A 19,084-nucleotide genomic window follows, 5' to 3' on the forward strand; every position below is an offset into this window, starting at 1 on the left:
TATCTTTTCATCCACATATTTCACACGGTTTTCTACCCAGATGGTTTCATGGAACTATAAAATATCTAATACAATCTGCTGTACTTGCGTTTATCATTGCAGACACAATGTTTATTATTATGATCTGCAAACATTGGCAAGATGTTTTCTACCAAGTTACGTAAAGCATTTTTTTCTTTTGTTTTAAGAAATGAAAGCTACCTCTTATTTGATCAAAATGTAATTACCTGCATATTGATACCTTATTAAAGTCTATTATAAAAGACTGTTATAATTAAGTTTCATTAATGTTCATTTTAAGTTTGATAAAATATATCACTTTGTAGAGATATATTTAGCATGTGAACATCTCAAAACGAGGTGTAATTAAATAGACCACGTATTAATTAGAATTTATAATAAACTAAGCTGTTTCCCGCGGCTTCGCACGCGTCTCTTAAGCTTTGCCCGTATATTTCTTTGCCTTCAAATAGTGTTTGGATATTTTAATATACGTAACTACTGTGTTGTAATTGCAGTTTATAATGTGCAGGGCGCTTTGATAACTTTTATATCTTGCAGTACAGCCTGGTGGTTAGTTACATCAATGGGCATTGCGTATAAACCTTCTACATAGAAAAATACAAATTTTCATAGTGATCGGTCCAATAGTTTCTGAGTCTATAAAGGACAAACACACAAACATTCATTTTTATATATTATGATTGCAGAAACAGTTTAAACAAAATTTGTCGTTTCTCTTAAGCTTACTCTATGCTTTAAAACTATAAGTGTAAAGAAATTTATATATAAATATATTTTTTGTCGCATTATATATGTTTACAAAGAACAGCTGATTAAAAATTTGAAAAGACTCTTTCACTTAATAACATAATGTTTGCTGCAATGCATTTCTTACGGGTATTTCTGTAACCAGTGGGGCGGAATCCTGAATCGGGAAAGGGATAAAAAGTATCCTATAACCTTCTACAGATCAAGACGAACAAATTAAAAAAAAAATTAGGCGAATCCGTCCAGCCGTTTGTGAGTGATGCTGTTACACACGAACAGTTTCATTTATATATATATATAGATTTATAGTTTCGTCATTAACACTAGCAGTTACCCGCGACCTCGCTCGCAATTTACTTGGCTTTGAACGTGTATGAGCATGTTTGGTGCGAGTGAATGAAATTTCCGACGCCAATTTTACTTTGTTTACCTATGTTCACTTTGTTGGTAAATAAAGTAAATTTGTCAAAAAGTGTAAATTTATGGCCATTGTAATTAACTCAGGTCTTAGTATTTTGTGCCGTGGTTGATTATGTGTGTGTGTGTGTGTGTGTGTGTGTGTGTGTGTGTGTGTGTGTTGTGTGTGTGTGTGTGTGTGTGTGTGTGTGCGTGCGTGCGTGCGTGCGTGCGTGCGTGTGTGTGTGTGTGTGTGTGTGCGCGCGCGTGCGCGTGCGTGTGCGCGCGCGCGTATTATGTATGCCATATTAAAAGTAATGCGCCATCACAATTAACTGTCACTGGCAGAATATTTTTTCGAACTTAATTATTTTACAAAATCATATATTGTTGCTGCAAAAATATTAAAATTTACTCTCATTGTGCTTTATTACAATTTATTATTGAACATAAATTACTAAAGTTCCATTCTTAGCATTTTTAGTGTTCATATATTTTCCAATGAACTGTGTCTTCTGTAAATGTTATGCTGTCAGAAAGAATGGACGTTGTGTCTTTGGAACAAACGGAGACCGGAAGCGGATATCGGGGTCACTTGAACCTGGTGACTGACTAGTGCTGATAAGTACCGTAGCGCATAGTCATATTCTGCCTGAGACAGATACCACTGAGTACGGTGAATTACGCGTATTTCTTGAGTAACCAACTGTCTCAGTGTGGACTGAGTCTGTAGTGTCTGTAGTCAACTACTCGTAACTTGATGATCAGAAATTGTCGGGATCTTATATAGTTTACGTCAGAAACCTCATCAACACTAGCGTGCAGATTTACAAGGGTAGTAAAGTATTTGTTTTTCTTTGTTCCTAGAGACCTGTTCGGGTTCTTCTTAAGAAGTGTAATAGATTTTGTTCGCAATTTTGTTTTATCAAAGAGAGAGAATTTTGTGTGTGTACCAGTTTGCTTACTGTCGCTACCCACGTATTATTTTATCTCGTTTCATAGATTTGTAGCGACGTTGACACATGATTCAAGTACGTTGTGTCTAGATTATTATTCGAAGGAACGTTTTTGTATTTTAGCGTTGGCTATTCATGAAACTTTGGCTTGAAACACTTGAATAAAAGTGACAGTTGGACAATAGCACTGATACGGACTAATATTTTGCTCAAATGTATCATGTATCAATAATTCACACCTGACGATGAGATCTGGATGTTAAAAGGCCTCGTGCATTACACTTAGAATTATTTAACTATTGTCTACCTATTTTACTGCAATCAAGGGCCGCATCGCCAACAGTAGTAATACATGAATGAAAGTATATACGTTATACTTAGTATTATTCTATATTTATATAGGTCTGAAAATGAAGAAATCGAGACTTTTCACTTTACAGTGTTTAAATCAGACAGGGCTGCCATAACTAAGAGTTCATTAATAAATGTTGATATTCTGTATTTTTTCATATGAACATGTTTGATATAACATCGTGTTTTATCAGTACGTAGAGTTAAATATTACTATGTTTATTGTTTGCTATTGAACTAGTGTATTTCTCAATAAATGTAAAACTGCGGGTGAATTTGTCTGAAACAAAAATTTGCCCAACTAATAAGTAGGATAACGCCATCTAATGTATTATCAGACAGGGCTGCCATAACTAAGAGTTCATTAATAAATGTTGATATTCTGTATTTTTTCATATGAACATGTTTGATATAACATCGTGTTTTATCAGTACGTAGAGTTAAATATTACTATGTTTATTGTTTGCTATTGAACTAGTGTATTTCTCAATAAATGTAAAACTGCGGGTGAATTTGTCTGAAACAAAAATTTGCCCAACTAATAAGTAGGATAACGCCATCTAATGTATTATAAGTGATTCTTGCGTGTTTTGGCTATATTTATATTGTGCGGTTGACCAATTAACAGTTTTTAAGGAGTAAATTTTGAAAAATTATGAATTTGGAACTATTATTACTTAGTTTTAATAAATATGTGCATATTTTGTTGATAACTTCTAAATTTCACTCGTGTGTGTACTAAAAGTGAATGAATTGTAACGGTACGGTTTGTATTTGTTGTATTACGTGTTAACGGTTTGTTATATTGCATACCAATCAAATGCTGTATTAAAAATAACCTTATATATCTTAGGTGATTGGGATAATTAGATTTCCCCATATTCTATACACCGCTGAGTGAAGCAGGTAGAACAATGGTCCGCCTCAAGGCTAACCCTGCCTCCCCCCCACCTCCTGTCACGGTTTCTACATACTTATACATACAAAACATCTTTTTTAGAGGATACCAAACTATCCAAAATAAATAGACCTTCTCTGGAGTGGTTAAAATAAAGCCCTATCATCAATACTAGGTGCCGGAGTCAGGAAATTTGAATTGTGCATGACTTAAAAGGGCGATGTTTACCTAAGAGCTTATAGATCCAACTTAGTTGTTTAAAAATTAATTTATTACAAATTTGTAAATAAAATGTACTATAGTTAGTTACATTATACCGCTAGACTCAACATTTGAGGTATACTATTCCTAAATTTGCTATAACTTCCTCAGCCTTCATCTATTTATGAAATTCTATACAATATAAACAGTAAAACTCACCCTTGAGTGACATGTTTTGTACAAGAGTTCTTGTCACTTGTTTACCCTTGTTACTACATGGTTTGTAATAGTTATTAAATTTTGGGACTCATCATACTTAAGTATTGAGAACGTATGAGGATATTCTTTATATAATAAACAAACATATTAGGCATATTCTTAATGTGAAGATGTGACTCAGTGGGCACACTGTGCGAGTGGCGATGTCTATTCCAGATGCCGCGTTATACAATGAGAAACCAAGGTCCTTGTGCGGTCTATAGTTTGGCCCCGCCCTCCTCGTCTCACACGCTACGTCGAGCTACAACAGTGGGCACACTGTGCGAGTGGCGATGTCTATTCCAGATGCCGCGGTATACAATGAGCAACCAAGGCCCTTGTGCGGTCTAGTTTGGCCCCGCCCTCCTCGTCTCACACGCTACGTCGAGCTACAACAGTGGGCACACTGTGCGAGTGGCGATGTCTATTCCAGATGCCGCGGTATACAATGAGCAACCAAGGCCTTTGTGCGGTCTAGTTTGGCCCCGCCCTCCTCGTCTCACACGCTACGTCGAGCTACAACAGTGGGCACACTGTGCGAGTGGCGATATCTATTCCAGATGCCGCGTTATACGAGCAACCAAGGCCCTTGTACGGTCTAGTTCGGTCTCACCCGCTACGTCAAGCTACAACAGTGTGCACACTGTGCGAGTGGCGATGTCTATTCCAGATGCCGCGTTATACAATGAGCAACCAAGGCCCTTGTGCGGTCTATAGTTTGGCCCCGCCCTCCTCGTCTCACCCGCTACGTCGAGCTACAACTACAGTGGGCACACTGTGCGAGTGGCGATGTCTATTCCAGATGCCGCGTTATACAATGAGCAACCAAGGCCCTTGTGCGGTCTAGTTTGGCCCCGCCCTCCTCGTCTCACCTGCTACGTCGAGCTACAACAGTGGGCACACTGTGCGAGTGGCGATGTCTATTCCAGATGCCGCGTTATACAATGAGCAACCAAGGCCCTTGTGCGGTCTAGTTTGGCCCCGCCCTGCTCGTCTCACCCGCTACGTCGAGCTACAACAGTGGGGCACACTGTGCGAGTGGCGATGTCTATTCCAGATGCCGCGTTTTACAATGAGCAACTAAGGCCCTTGTACGGTCTAGTTCGGTCTCACCCGCTACGTCGAGCTACAACAGTGGGCACACTGTGCGAGTGGCGATGTCTATTCCAGATGCCGCGTTATACAATGAGCAACCAAGGCCCTTGTGCGGTCTAGTTTGGCCCCGCCCTGCTCGTCTCACCCGCTACGTCGAGCTACAACAGTGGGGCACACTGTGCGATTGGCGATGTCTATTCCAGATGCCGCGTTATACAATGAGCAACCAAGGCCCTTGTACGGTCTAGTTCGGTCTCACCCGCTACGTCGAGCTACAACAGTGGGCACACTGTGCGAGTGGCGATGTCTATTCCAGATGCCTGCGTTTTACAATGAGCAACCTAAGGCCCTTGTGCGGTCTAGTTCGGCCCCACCCTCCTCGTCTCACCCGCTACGTCGAGCTACAACAGTGGGCACAATGTGCGAGTGGCGATGTCTATTCCAGATGCCGCGTTGTTTAATGAGCAACCAAGGCTCTTGTGCTGTCTAGTTTGGCCCCGCCCTCCTCGTCTCACATGCTACGTCGAGCTACAACAGTGGGCACATTGTGCGAGTGGCGATGTCTATTCCAGATGCCGCGTTATACAATGAGCAACCAAGGCCCTTGTACGGTCTAGTTTGGCCCCGCCCTCCTCGTCTCACCCGCTACGTCGAGCTACAACAGTGGGGCACACTGTGCGAGTGGCGATGTCTATTCCAGATGCCGCGTTATACAATGAGCAACTAAGGCCCTTGTGCGGTCTAGTTTTGGCCCTGCCCTGCTCGTCTCACACGCTACGTCGAGCTACAACAGTGGGCACACTGTGCGAGTGGCGATGTCTATTCCAGATGCCGCGTTATACAATGAGCAACCAAGGCCCTTGTGCGGTCTAGTTTGGCCCCGCCCTGCTCGTCTCACCCGCTACGTCGAGCTACAACAGTGGGGCACACTGTGCGAGTGGCGATGTCTATTCCAGATGCCGCGTTATACAATGAGCAACCAAGGCCCTTGTACGGTCTAGTTGTCTCACCCGCTACGTCAAGCTACAACAGTGGGCACACTGTGCGAGTGGCGATGTCTATTCCAGATGCCGCGTTATACAATGAGCAACTAAGGCCCTTGTGCGGTCTAGTTCGGCCCCGCCCTCCTCGTCTCACCAGTTTTGGCGTGCGTCAACATTACAGGCAATAATTATAATTCGGCACCTAGTAGTTTTGTAGATTTAATGTTTGTGAAGTACGTGTTTATATTTACAACAAATCCCATATCGTATCCTCCTCATTGTATCATCTCATTGCACAATCACGATAATTCACTTAATTCGAGAAAATAGGTATCGTGTTTTTTTGGTGACTTATTGTTTACTGTAAATTAGATGATAAAAAAGAAATACTATTTAATGGCATAAATCTCATAAATCGGCCTATATATCTTAAAATACCATGGAGTCATAAACTTGTCTTACTTTTTTTGCTTTCGGAAAAGAATTTATGACATTCTTACGCGCCCCCCCCCGCGCGCGCGCGCGCGCGCGCGTGTGTGTGTGTGTGTGTGTGTGTGTGTGTGAATTTGAATTTTACAATATGTGTACAGGTTAGCTTTAGAGAGTCTTAGAGTTTTTAAAGATTTAAGCTTGAGGAAGTTGTATAAATTTTTCGCACCAATAGCCCCCAACTGGGGCTGCATGCACAACTGATAAGTCAAATCAAATCAAATCAAATCAGTTTTTTATTGCCGGAACATTATACAACGCATGGCAAATGTCATATTTTTACTTTTTACTGGCTAAAATTTTTGTCAAACACACCACAAGAAATCTCATTCAAACATACAATTTTGCAAACGTACCCACATCCATTCATTCACCAATTATTCCCACTTCCAGCAACGAATTTTGTCAGTCTTTTTAATTGGTGGTCTCCCAATCATAAGCAAAAAACTCGTCAACATTATAAAATGTTTTTGACACTAAAAAGCGTTTCAAACGAGTTTTTAATACTTTGAGTGTTGAAGTGTTTTTAATTGAATCTGGTAACTTATTGACGAATTGAACACCTGCCTGTGAAGGCAAGCGTTCATAAACCACCGTTCTGTGTCTACCAGTTCGGTAGTTATCTCTGCCTCTAGTCTCATACATATGTATGTCTCGGCCATTCGTCATGGCACATTTAGACATACAAAACAGAGTTGTTTCCAAGATGTAGAGACTGGGCAGCGTCAACAGTTGCAAATTTTTGAAGGCTTCCTTGCACGTCTCTCTAAATTTCAACTTAGCGATAATGCGGATCGCTTGTTTTTGCAGCTTGAACACTCTCAGGAATTGATTGTTTGCACAAGCTCCCCACAACACCAGCCCGTAAGTGAGGTGGGGGTAAATCAAGCCATAATACGCCATCATCAGAACTTGAGTCGGGCAGTATTTGGCTAGAGACCTCAAACCATAAATGCCTGAGGCCAATTTGGAGCAAACGTGGTCGATGTGATCGTTCCAAGTCAACCCTCGATCTAGGTATATTCCCAGGAATTTCGAACAATATACTTCTTCCAGCATAGTGTCAGCCAACATAACAGCTGGCTCATCATGACTATCTACTGGTCGTAAAGCAAAATTTATAAAATTGGATTTTGCAGAATTTGTTTTAAGATTGAGGCTGTTAAAATTTTGGACACAGTTTTTAATTTCAACAAAACTATGCTGTTCCAAAGTCAATTTTGATTTGCTAGTGAAACAGAGAGTCGTGTCATCAGCATACTGCACTAGTCTTCCGTGCAGAAGTGATGAACCTACATCATTGACATAGATCAGGAAGAGAATTGGACTGAGAATTGAGCCCTGTGGGACACCATAACTCAGGTGAATTGGTTCAGATAATTTATTTGAGATCTGGACAATTTGAGTTCTATGGCTTAGAAATGATTTGAGCCACTGGAGAGGCACGCCTCGGATGCCATGAGATTCAAGTTTGTCAAGCATTGTAACATGGTCAACACAGTCGAATGCCTTCGATAAGTCCAGGAACACACTCAATGTGTGATCCCGACGTGCTAGTCCCTCTACAACCATGTCGACAAGATTTACAACTGCGTCTATTGTCGACTTGCCCTTCCTGAAGCCCAACTGGTCTTCCGATAGCTGGTTGTGTTTATTCAAAAATTGAAGCATTCGTGTCAAGAAAAGCTTTTCGAATATTTTGCTCATAACTGGCAAAATTGAGACAGGCCGGTAATTTTGTGGGGATTGGGGATCGTCTTTCTTGAAAATAGAGGTTACTTTAGCGGTTTTGAGGAGTGAGGGAAAAACTCCTTGTTCAAAAGAGAAATTTACTAATTGGGTTAATGGTCTCACAATATGCTTTGAACATTTTTTTTTTAAGTAGCTATTCTGCTTGTTACATGAGTTCTAGCCTACCCGCAACCTAACTGTATATTTTATGTCATGTAAATAATTTAATGAATTGCAAATAAAACATTGTAGGGTGAAATAAAAGATTAAATAATTGATGTTAAGGTAGTTTTTATAAATATTAATATAATGTCACTACTTCATATTTTCCTGTTCATAAAAATAATATCCTTGTTTTCAACGGATTTGATGGTCCTTAACTCTGTTTAAATTCTTGTTACTCCTTGTGGAGTGATCAAAAATTTCCCGCCTTCAGTTATGACATCTTGCTGGGCTGCCATTACAATTGATTTAATATAAAAATACATTCGAACCAAATATCGGCATACATCAGAGTGGATTAGAAAGGTGATTACCCAGTCGGTGTACTTCACAATGGCGTAACAAAATAATCGTAGTAGAGGAGGGTCAATGAGTTATCGAGATAGATGGAAACTTGTATGGTGAAGTTGATAAATGGATAAACTACAGACATAAACATGTCCCTTGCAATACGCCCACATTTCGGTCAGTGTTGTACTATAACAGCGAGCCTCCTCATATTTGTAATGTGTATCTGTTACGCATGTTCACAACTTTGATAATTTAGTTTGTAATATGAAAACATTAAGCCTACTAGTGAATGATTTAAAAAAAAAATATATGTTTATTAATTTTAATACATCTTTATAATTAAATATCACTTGTTTTATTACTCATATATTTTTTTAGAAATGTAATGATTTGATGTTGTTACAGATCGCGCCCTCGGCTAAGAAATTGTGGGGTGTTGAAGAACCTAAAGACGAGCCTAAAGGTATTCTCAGCTTGAACGATCATCAGATGTGGCGGGATTCCACATGGAGCACATCAGGTAATTACTGATCGGTTCAATCTAGAAATCATTTATTGTTGATGTAAAGTTGTATAACATTATTGTTATAATGGATCGTTCTTGAACTTTTCCTTACAATCTATTTTTATTTCATTTGTAAATGGTTACGAATTAAAATAGCTGTCAAGATTTCACTTTTAATGAATGAAAAGTGCAACGGTCACAAGCAGGATTTGAACCTGCGCTATGTTAACTCAGACACAAAGTCCAACGACTTAGTCCGCTCGGCCATCGGCACTCCCAAGTCACGATTCCTGAAGGAAATGCCATTTCAAATTATAATCATAATCATTTTGCTCAATGGTGCTCTCTATAAATTTTACTGTAACATATTTTATACTTTGGTTCAATACTTGTCGAGTAGATTTCACTTAGCCTACGTTATAGTATAAACACTCATCTTTCAAATCTGATGAATTAATAATTTTCCACTTTATTTATGAGTATTCTATTTCCGTTCATTGGTGTTTAATCATTATTTCATCATTTAAAATTGCTGTAAACTGCTTCCCGTATTGTGCCTTATTTATCTTATAGATTAAATGAAGAAGAGGAGTAAAATATTTTGTCTATGGGTACCTTTTAAATCAACTTGATAAATATAAATAGGAACTCTAGCACTGTAAATTGGTCCCTAAGAAACCGCCGGTGCAACGTCGGTAGACAAAGGTAAGTGTGAACGTTTATGTCAGTCTGCCAGTTAATGTGTAATGATCGGCAACGTTCTGGTTGTAGCCTGTAACCCTACATTTTATATGTTAAATATTTGTATTCAACCTTTAAGTATTGCGATAAAGTCTGAGTACGTTTATATCAGTCGCCGGCAGATACGTTTAGTGCGGCAGTTGATGAGGTTTAATGATCGGCAACGTTCTGGTTGTAGCCTGTAACCCTACATTTTATATGTTAAATATTTGTATTCAACCTTTAAGTATTGCGATAAAGTCTGAGTACGTTTATATCAGTCGCCGGCAGATACGTTTAGTGCGGCAGTTGATGAGGTTTAATCATCGGCAACGTTCTGGTTGTAGCCTGTAACCCTACATTTTATATGTTAAATATTTGTATTCAACATTTAAGTATTGCGATAAAGTCGGAGTACGTTTATATCAGTCACCGGCAGAAACGTTCAGTGCGGCAGTTGATCCAGTTGATGAGGTTTAATGATCGGCAACGTTCTGGTTGTAGCCTGTAACCCTACATTTTATATGTTAAATATTTGTATTCAACATTTAAGTATTGCAATAAAGTCGGAGTACGTTTATATCAGACACCAGCAGAAACGTTCAGTGCGGCAGTTGATCCAGTTGATGAGGTTTAATGATCGGCAACGTTCTGGTTGTAGCCTGTAACCCTACATTTTATATGTTAAATATTTGTATTCAACATTTAAGTATTGCAATAAAGTCGGAGTACGTTTATATCAGACACCAGCAGAAACGTTCAGTGCGGCAGTTGATCCAGTTGATGAGGTTTAATGATCGGCAACGTTCTGGTTGTAGCCTGTAACCCTACATTTTATTTGTATTCAACATTTAAGTATTGCAATAAAGTCGGAGTACGTTTATATCAGACACCAGCAGAAACGTTCAGTGCGGCAGTTGATCCAGTTGATGAGGTTTAATGATCGGCAACGTTCTGGTTGTAGCCTGTAACCCTACATTTTATATGTTAAATATTTGTATTCAACCTTTAAGTATTGCAATAAAGTCGGAGTACGTTTATATCAGACACCAGCAGAAACGTTCAGTGCGGCAGTTGATCCAGTTGATGAGGTTTAATGATCGGCAACGTTCTGGTTGTAGCCTGTAACCCTACATTTTATATGTTAAATATTTGTATTCAACATTTAAGTATTGCAATAAAGTCGGAGTACGTTTATATCAGACACCAGCAGAAACGTTCAGTGCGGCAGTTGATCCAGTTGATGAGGTTTAATGATCGGCAACGGTTCACTGCTGCTTGCTTACAGCTCCAACCACTATTTCAATGACTGATACAGTCTATCTTGATTTTCAAGTATTCGTGCATCTACCATCTCACGTTGCGATATAAAATCCCACGTATTCGTTCTCGTTTCTATTCGATTTACTCGTACATCTGCAAATCCAAGACCGATTTGGGACATATAAAATGTATTGGTTGTATTGGATTCATTCTAGTAACATTTCTTCATTTTTCAAAGAAAGAATAGTTGACGTGTCCAATGAAATGCATAAGCGGTTCCAGGCAACCGTTTAGAAGTCACAGAAATAGCCCAATTCAAGAGAAGCCAACTGAAAGAGAGAGAGCGCGCGCGCGGCTGTGACGCTGATCCACATTTAGTTCGTAAATAGAAAAGTGCCGAGTGAAACAGAACCACCGTCTATGAACCTTTTACATCCTAACATTTCCATCGAATTTATAATAAATTGTAATACATTTATATAAAAAAACTATAATATATTGGTCTACAATCTTCACGTGTGCTGCCTGTCTAACTTGTTGCTCCATTAACTCTGATGAGTTATATTCAGAATATAAATTTTAGTTATTTATGCAAATCGTTATGCACCATTAGCACTTTGAGATTCTAATGGCTCAAGGTTAATAATGAGAATCAACGTTTCAACTTTTATCACCTCTTCTCAGAATATGTTTATGTTTCAAATTGCCAATTAAAAGGGTTGTCTTTTAAAAATTACTATTTTTTAAACGTATACTTATACTCTTAAAACTGTTATTGGTTGTAGGTTATGTACAGTAAAGCTGTATTTGTAAATCGCATATTTTTGTAAATAATTGAATTGTTAAATTCAACTTAAATGTAAGTCGTTTCTATTGAAACCCAAAATACTACAATATAAGCGATTTTTGGATACTGTAAATAAATTTGCAAGTACATAAACTTTGAGCTTTAATGAATGTGTCTGATACTGTACAGTTTACGAGTATCTTAAGCAGCGTGTACACCGGAGTTGCGGCACGTGTTGACGTCCGCGTTGCTGCAGACATATCCCCGCTACCCCCCCCCCCCCATTCCACCATCAGAATCACGTGGCTGCTAGCTGTCGCCTCAGTAGCTTGTGAAAATCGTGGTCGGGAAAACATGTGGTATCATTGATAGAACTATTCAGGGATATACCTGCTCGAGTTCCAAGGCCAAATGCTAAAAGAATGCTAAGACAGAATTGGAGAGAAATTAAAACTAAATAATGCAGAGGTTCAGAATAAGTTAAGAAATTTAACATCGCAGTTTTTTAAGGAAACAAAAAAGGGAAAATGGCACGAGAGCAGAGAAATCAAATGGTTTGCATTAGAATAACTGCACAAACATACTGCTGCCATCTGAACTATGAATGCTTTCCATCGTTTTGTGTTGTAAACAAAAGTCGAAGAAAATTACAGAGCAAATTGTTAAAAAGTTTGTCAACAAAAATAGCGTACAAATGTATACAACACCCAGCGTAAACGCGCCTTTATTGTGATTTAAACTTTACTATTAACAACAACAACGTGCCTTCGTCAAACAGTTGGAACTGTAGTCACAACTCTATTATAGTTTCGACTTTTAATAAGTCATCTTAAACTTGAAGATTTCCCCGAGAAAGGTAGTAAGGCAACTTTAATTTAAATTGGGTTTTCTAAATGGATAAAGCAGTTTTAGTAATGTTTTGTAAGAGTTTGATCAAGTAACCAAACGAAAGTTATTCTACTACTTTTGAAGTGTCTGAATTTGGGGAGGCTTTGAAACAGTTTTACTTTTCAGCTGTTTCTACTCAAATCAATAAGTTATTTATGAGATGTAATTAAAATTAATTGTATATATATATATATATATATATATATATATATATACTATAAGTGATTAATGGCTATCCCTAGTTAAATAATAAGAATATTTTTTTTTAATATTCCCAACTACAATTTTATATTAAGTTTTACGTGAAATCCAATGTTGTAGACCAACAAGAGTCGTATTCTCAGTAGTATTGATAAGAAAACATGTCTTGCACACAATAAAGTTTCTTGTTGTAGGTCGGTATATTTTCGTGTCTACTGACCGCCATTTATATTTTAGTATTACGATAAAATATTTGCTAAATTTTAATAACTTACGTTACGCTTTACGTTTTGTTCTAGGAGATGGGAAATGTATATTTTAAAGATATTATCACTATTCGAACAATTTTCTATTGGTTCTGTATGGTTTATTGTTATTCAGAAAAATCTCAAATAAGTTTTACTTCATTTTTAATACTTAAAATGGTTATACTTGAAAAAAAACCAATGTTTACAATCTTATTAAGCATATTAAAAAAAAATGAAAAACTTACAATTATTCTGCAGTCAAAAGTAATGAAGGAGAATGACAGTTGGCTCTGAACCTGTTATATATACGGTACGTTAAAATACGAGTATTTAATGTTAAAACTTATTCGCTGACCATCAAAGTGTTATTTACATAGTTGATTAATTTAACTTATTCTCATGGTGTAGTTTTATTACTGTAGTGGGGGTTTTTTAACCCATTGTTTTACATTCAAAATGTGTTGTCAAATAGACTTTTTCTGAACGTAGTCCCTATTTTAATGACAAAGATTTTCTCTTTGGAGGTACAGTATTGTTTGTACATGTATATCTATCTGCTTCAAATGTTTTAAAAACGCTGATGAAAATTAACAGTTCCGTACCAATATATTTAATACCTTACCAAACCAGCAGAGATTGTGAATCAAGTAGTTTGCGATGTACATTGATTGTACCAATACTGCAGTGTATTACGACTGTGTTTACATGTCATACGAAAGTATTCCTCGGATTTCTACGATAAAATGTTATCTCATTCAAATGACATAGCGGTCATTCTCACATTGAAACCGTCCGAGGCCAGGGATGCAGAGTGAATGGCGCATGTGACGTGCACTGCACAAGTCCCAGTTACAAGACTTTCACGTGATAATAAGATAAAAAATCTGTGAAACTTATCAGTTTAAGATATTTTTACAGACCAGCCGAGGACACTCTGTGAAAGGACGATGATATGGTAAAAGGAATCGTCAGTTGTATATTTTACAGATGCTAAGACTCGTTATATAATGAGATCCGAGCGCCGGGGTCGTGGCCGGCTGCTGCAGCGCGTCAGTGTAGAAAGTCGCGCCAGCTTTACACCTACACACAATCCCATTCGTGTTCTCATCAGTCCTTCGGGCCTTTTCTCTTCGCTCGATTTTCGCTTCGTTCAGTCTCCTCGTACTAATTATCGAACAACGCGAAAAATTGAACCTTAGTTTCATCCTTAAAGAGAGGTTCTAAAAGAGGTCGAAGACTGGAAGATGCTATTTATAAGCCGGAACCCTTTGTTTACGCGTAATGTTTACCCGGTCACGTGGTACAGCTACAGTTCCTGCACGTGCTCCTCCTCTCGGCCTGCGTTATAACCACAAGATTACCGCTTTCCTTTGTACACGGAATTTTCGAATATCAGAAATGTAATTCGTTCATAATGAAAAGTAACCAGTTTAATTTAATGGTTGGTTAGGGAGAATTGACAAACATGTTGGTTAGGGGCTGGTTTTTTAGAATCGGCGTTATTAATCTTACGTTATTTTAAATTATTCCTTTATCTAAAATGAGTACTGTTGTGACTGGTATAAAAGAGGTATTCAATAAGGGTCGTATTTGTTTATCTAATAATAGTTAGACATGTTGTGACCTAGAGGATCGATCATTACAGTATAGTTTGTATAGACTGTATAATTTATTGTAACTCAAATGTAAAGATGCCAAATGAATTTAAACAGCCCTCGAACCTTTGTTAACAAAGCTCGTACGTAGTTAAAATATGAATCAACTCGAGAGAAGTCAGAATAATTGTTTTCTGTTATCATTAAACGCGCGTAGCAAAAGAAAAGAACCCCAGGGACTATAACAATGTAAAAGAAGTATAATTTATAATGTAATAATAATGCTAAGTTTTTAAAATTTTTATTTCTTAATTTATAAGAGGGGGAAATATTAATTGCCTATGGCGTACTATTTGGACTTAATAGTTTGAACTAAGGCGCGTGACGAATGACGTAATTTTTCCTGCCTGCAGCATACATGGTTAACTGTAAAATATGTTCACGTGACCTTCATGTCACTTCATGTCAATGCGGTTGTTTTTTTTTACAAATTGAATTCATGCAATTTCACCCCGGTAAGGCAATGTTAAACAGTGAATGTCGCGGTGCTGGTGCCGGGCGGTGCAGGTAGCCATGGCAACCGCCGCGCCGCGCCATGCCCCCGCCCTGGCGCCTCTCTGTTCCCCAGCTCTCAATACCATTACTGATATATACGCAGTCATTTCTTTGCCAATTTGAAACTTAGTCACTTTAGTTTGTTTGAAGGAAAATAACTGTATTTTTATATGGATCACTTCGGTATTGGAAGCGTTGATGAAAAACTGTGGTGATGGATGGATAATTTAGAGGAATTAGATCAACGTTAACGATTAACACGTTTAAATACTTTTAAAAATCCATTATACGACTATCCCTGTAAACTAGCTATATGTGCCTTTGAATCAAATATAATACGTATTCACGCATTATACCACTTTCTCTGTAAACCAGTTATGTATATTGTACCTTTGAAATAAATATAATAGGTACAGTCAACGTTGCTATAAATTGAGATTATATTCCAATCGGAATATAACTTCTCCGTTCTGCAGGTTATGAGTCTCTAGCATGAGATTGCAATCGTACATAATGATGTTTTTTAACTCTAAATGCAAACTGCTTTACCTGAATTTGATGTAATACATTAATAGTTTATTATTCTGTGAATTACATAATGAAAGGAGCATCACCTAAATTGAAAATCCAAAAGCTATGAAAAGGCAAGTTATAAACTAGAATACGATCTCGAGGTCTGTTACGGCCGAGCGGAGAGAGTAGTCTGGTCTGGTCGTTGTCGACGTGAGCAGTTGGCAACACTGGAGCTGCTGCGGTGTCTCTCGGTGTGGCGTCAGGAAGCATTGACCTAGGCCACTGGCTTGCCCGCGTCGCCGCCAGAGTGCTCCACCATCCCGCCCACGCTGGACACCACATGTTCCCTCCCGCAGAGTTCCGCACCCATGCGCCTCTTTATGCCTATTACTTCAGTTGTACATTTCATGTGATGTCTATTTATTTACGATATCTTTCGTCATATTATGACATGCAACCATAAGTAGTAGTGAAAGGGGTTTTTTATACTCCAATCCTCCCAGTCACGCCACTGTGGACCGGCTGTACTCCCATTGAATTTTACCCAATAAGAACGATGTTAAGTCTCAATGTATCTTATTTTTAGTATATTGTGAAGCACAAAAACTACAGATATTTCTGTATAAGGAATAGAAATATCGAGAAAGCCAAGAAGCGTTTGGATTCATATCTAACATATCTCATAATACTACTACTAAATATATGGTCATTAAGGTTGAACATTGTTATAATGGGGCTGAAACCAAGATGACTGACTACTGCTACAGTCGGCTCTGTTATTGGTTTATAATTAGGCTATATTCAAAATAGGCATGGAAAAATATAGGCTGATCATGAATGAATCATAAACCATTATAATATAAACCAATAATAACATCCCTTAGAATTGATACACTAAAATCGCGTTTCGTTTCGTAATTTATGAAACCAAGACGATATCCAATTTAAAACTTTGTTTTAAACCTCCATGTTAAAAGAGAAGCCATAGATGCTGCACTGCGGCCAGCTGAGTACCGACCCCCCCCCTCCCTCCGTTACTTATATAAAGTGTGCACTGCAATGATGTGTGTGTAATAACTCATACAGAATCTGGTCGAGAAAACAGCAATAATAGTACAAATATTGTTTCTATGTTATTATTAAAACTAAGTTTCGATTACCAGACAATTGGTTGAATACGTCTAGAGTCACTCGGGCCAGACCCAGTGTTGGCTGTTGGGTCGGCAGTCGACACAGCCGCTGTCCTTGGGTTCATGGGTTGTGTCAATGTGCTCCCCCCTCCAGCTGCCCCACGCAAGCTGCCATGAGTGCCAACATGCTGTCTTTCCCGTCACAAATTTCCCCCCGCACCACTTTGTTGACCGTGCACGTTCGCGGATTGCTTGTAAACAAATTGCGTCCCCATTCATCAATACACATGTCATTCTTTTATTCTTGTGTTTGTATCTAGTCAGGTATCCATGGCAGTGCCTCCTAGATGTGATTAAATACAAAGTTTTTAAATTCACTTTTCTTTGACAGAGTTTCTTGAATATCTGTAAGTAACTTGTTTTTTAATATAATGAATTATGTTATTTATTGTACTTGTTTCGGCAGTACATGTACATATTGCTTTACATGAAAGGTAACCAAGCCCAATGGTTTTCTCATTCGCTTTGCCGACTAATGAATTAATCACTTACTGAATAATTGTAGTTTGTAATTGTAGTCTTGAAAAGCTCAAAATACATTCTCTCGTAGTTGGTGTACATTAAAAATTTAACGGTACTGGTGGGAGACACTAAGTTTGCTTTGGAAACCACTTTACTATAGAAGTTGTGTTACATATTTTTTCCTGTAATGTCATGCAGTTTTCGAGCTTTGTACAAGTTTTTTTCCTAAAATTCGAGTAAGGAGCTATCTGATGCTTTTTGTATTTATCGTTCAGAATGAAACAAAATGCTATTTGAGTTTAAAATGAACCTCAAAGGCATTTTGAAATTTACTTTTTGTAATGACATTTCTGGAACAAAATAACAATCAATCGGAGTTAACAATGTCTATAAAACACGTTATTGTTATTAAATAGAGTTGTGTTATAGCCATTTCGTTCAAATTTCATCCAGTTTTAGGAAAGTAAACTTCATTTCATACATATACATAAAACTGTTGTATAGTTACAAAATAAGTTAGTTATATCCATAAGTGAACAAAACATCTATACATGTGGGAAAGAATATTATATAAACAGCCTTTAGTTGATGAGAAGATAACAAATATAAAAACCTGATCAAATCTATGTTTTTTGTATTTGCAAAATAGGAAGTACCACACAACACCCCTGCTAACTAAAATCTTTCTTGCACATTATTGCTAGCTTTGTCACTTACTCTCAAGAATGCCCATTATCTGTCCACCAGACTTGTCTCATATCATCTGATCTGACCCTCCACTTGCTAGTCTGTGAATCTTTCTTGCATATTATTGCTAGGTTTGTCAGCCTGCTCTCAAGAATGTCTGTCATCTGTCCACCAGACATGTTTCATAACATCTGGTCTGGCCCTCCACTTCCTAGTCTGTGAATCTTTCCTGCACATTATTGCTAGGTTTGTCGGCCTGCTCTCAAGAATGCCCATCATCTGTCCACCAGACATTTTCATAAACCTCTGGTCTGGCCCTCCACTTCCTAGTCTGTGAATCTTTCCTGCACATTATTGCTAGGTTTGTCGGCCTACTCTCAAGAATGCCCATCATCTGTCCACCAGACATTTTCATAACCTCTGGTCTGGCCCTCCACTTCCTAGTCTGTGAATCTTTCCTGCACATTATTGCTAGGTTTGTCGGCCTGCTCTCAAGAATGCCCATCATCTGTCCACCAGACATTTTCATAACCTCTGGTCTGGCCCTCCACTTCCTAGTCTGTGAATCTTTCCTGCACATTATTGCTAGGTTTGTCGGCCTGCTCTCAAGAATGCCCATCATCTGTCCACCAGACATGTTTCATAACATCTTGTCTGGCCCTCCACTTGTTAGTCTGTCAATATCCTTACACATTATTTCTTGGTTTGTCACCTACTCACAAGAAAGCCCATCATCTCTCAACCAGTCATACCTCATATCATCTGATCCGGCCCTCCACTTGTTAGTCTGTCAATATCCTTACACATTATTGCTAGGTTTGACACCTA

The 19,084-nt window shown here is 38.3% G+C and overlaps 1 protein-coding gene across 6 annotated transcripts in view; it reads left to right on the top strand.

Annotated features, from left to right (window-relative positions):
* Positions 1-19,084, top strand: part of LOC124359939 (pumilio homolog 2) — a 395,716-nt gene that overhangs the window by 148,064 nt on the left and 228,568 nt on the right. For all 6 annotated transcript variants that reach the window (XM_046813107.1, XM_046813111.1, XM_046813108.1 and 3 more), the window contains one exon: positions 9,048-9,162. In XM_046813107.1, coding sequence (XP_046669063.1) covers positions 9,048-9,162 — 115 coding nt within the window. The remainder of the gene's footprint in view (positions 1-9,047; positions 9,163-19,084) is intronic.

The sequence above is a fragment of the Homalodisca vitripennis genome, chromosome 4 (genome assembly GCF_021130785.1).
Source record: "Homalodisca vitripennis isolate AUS2020 chromosome 4, UT_GWSS_2.1, whole genome shotgun sequence".
Taxonomy (NCBI): Eukaryota; Metazoa; Arthropoda; class Insecta; order Hemiptera; family Cicadellidae; genus Homalodisca; species Homalodisca vitripennis.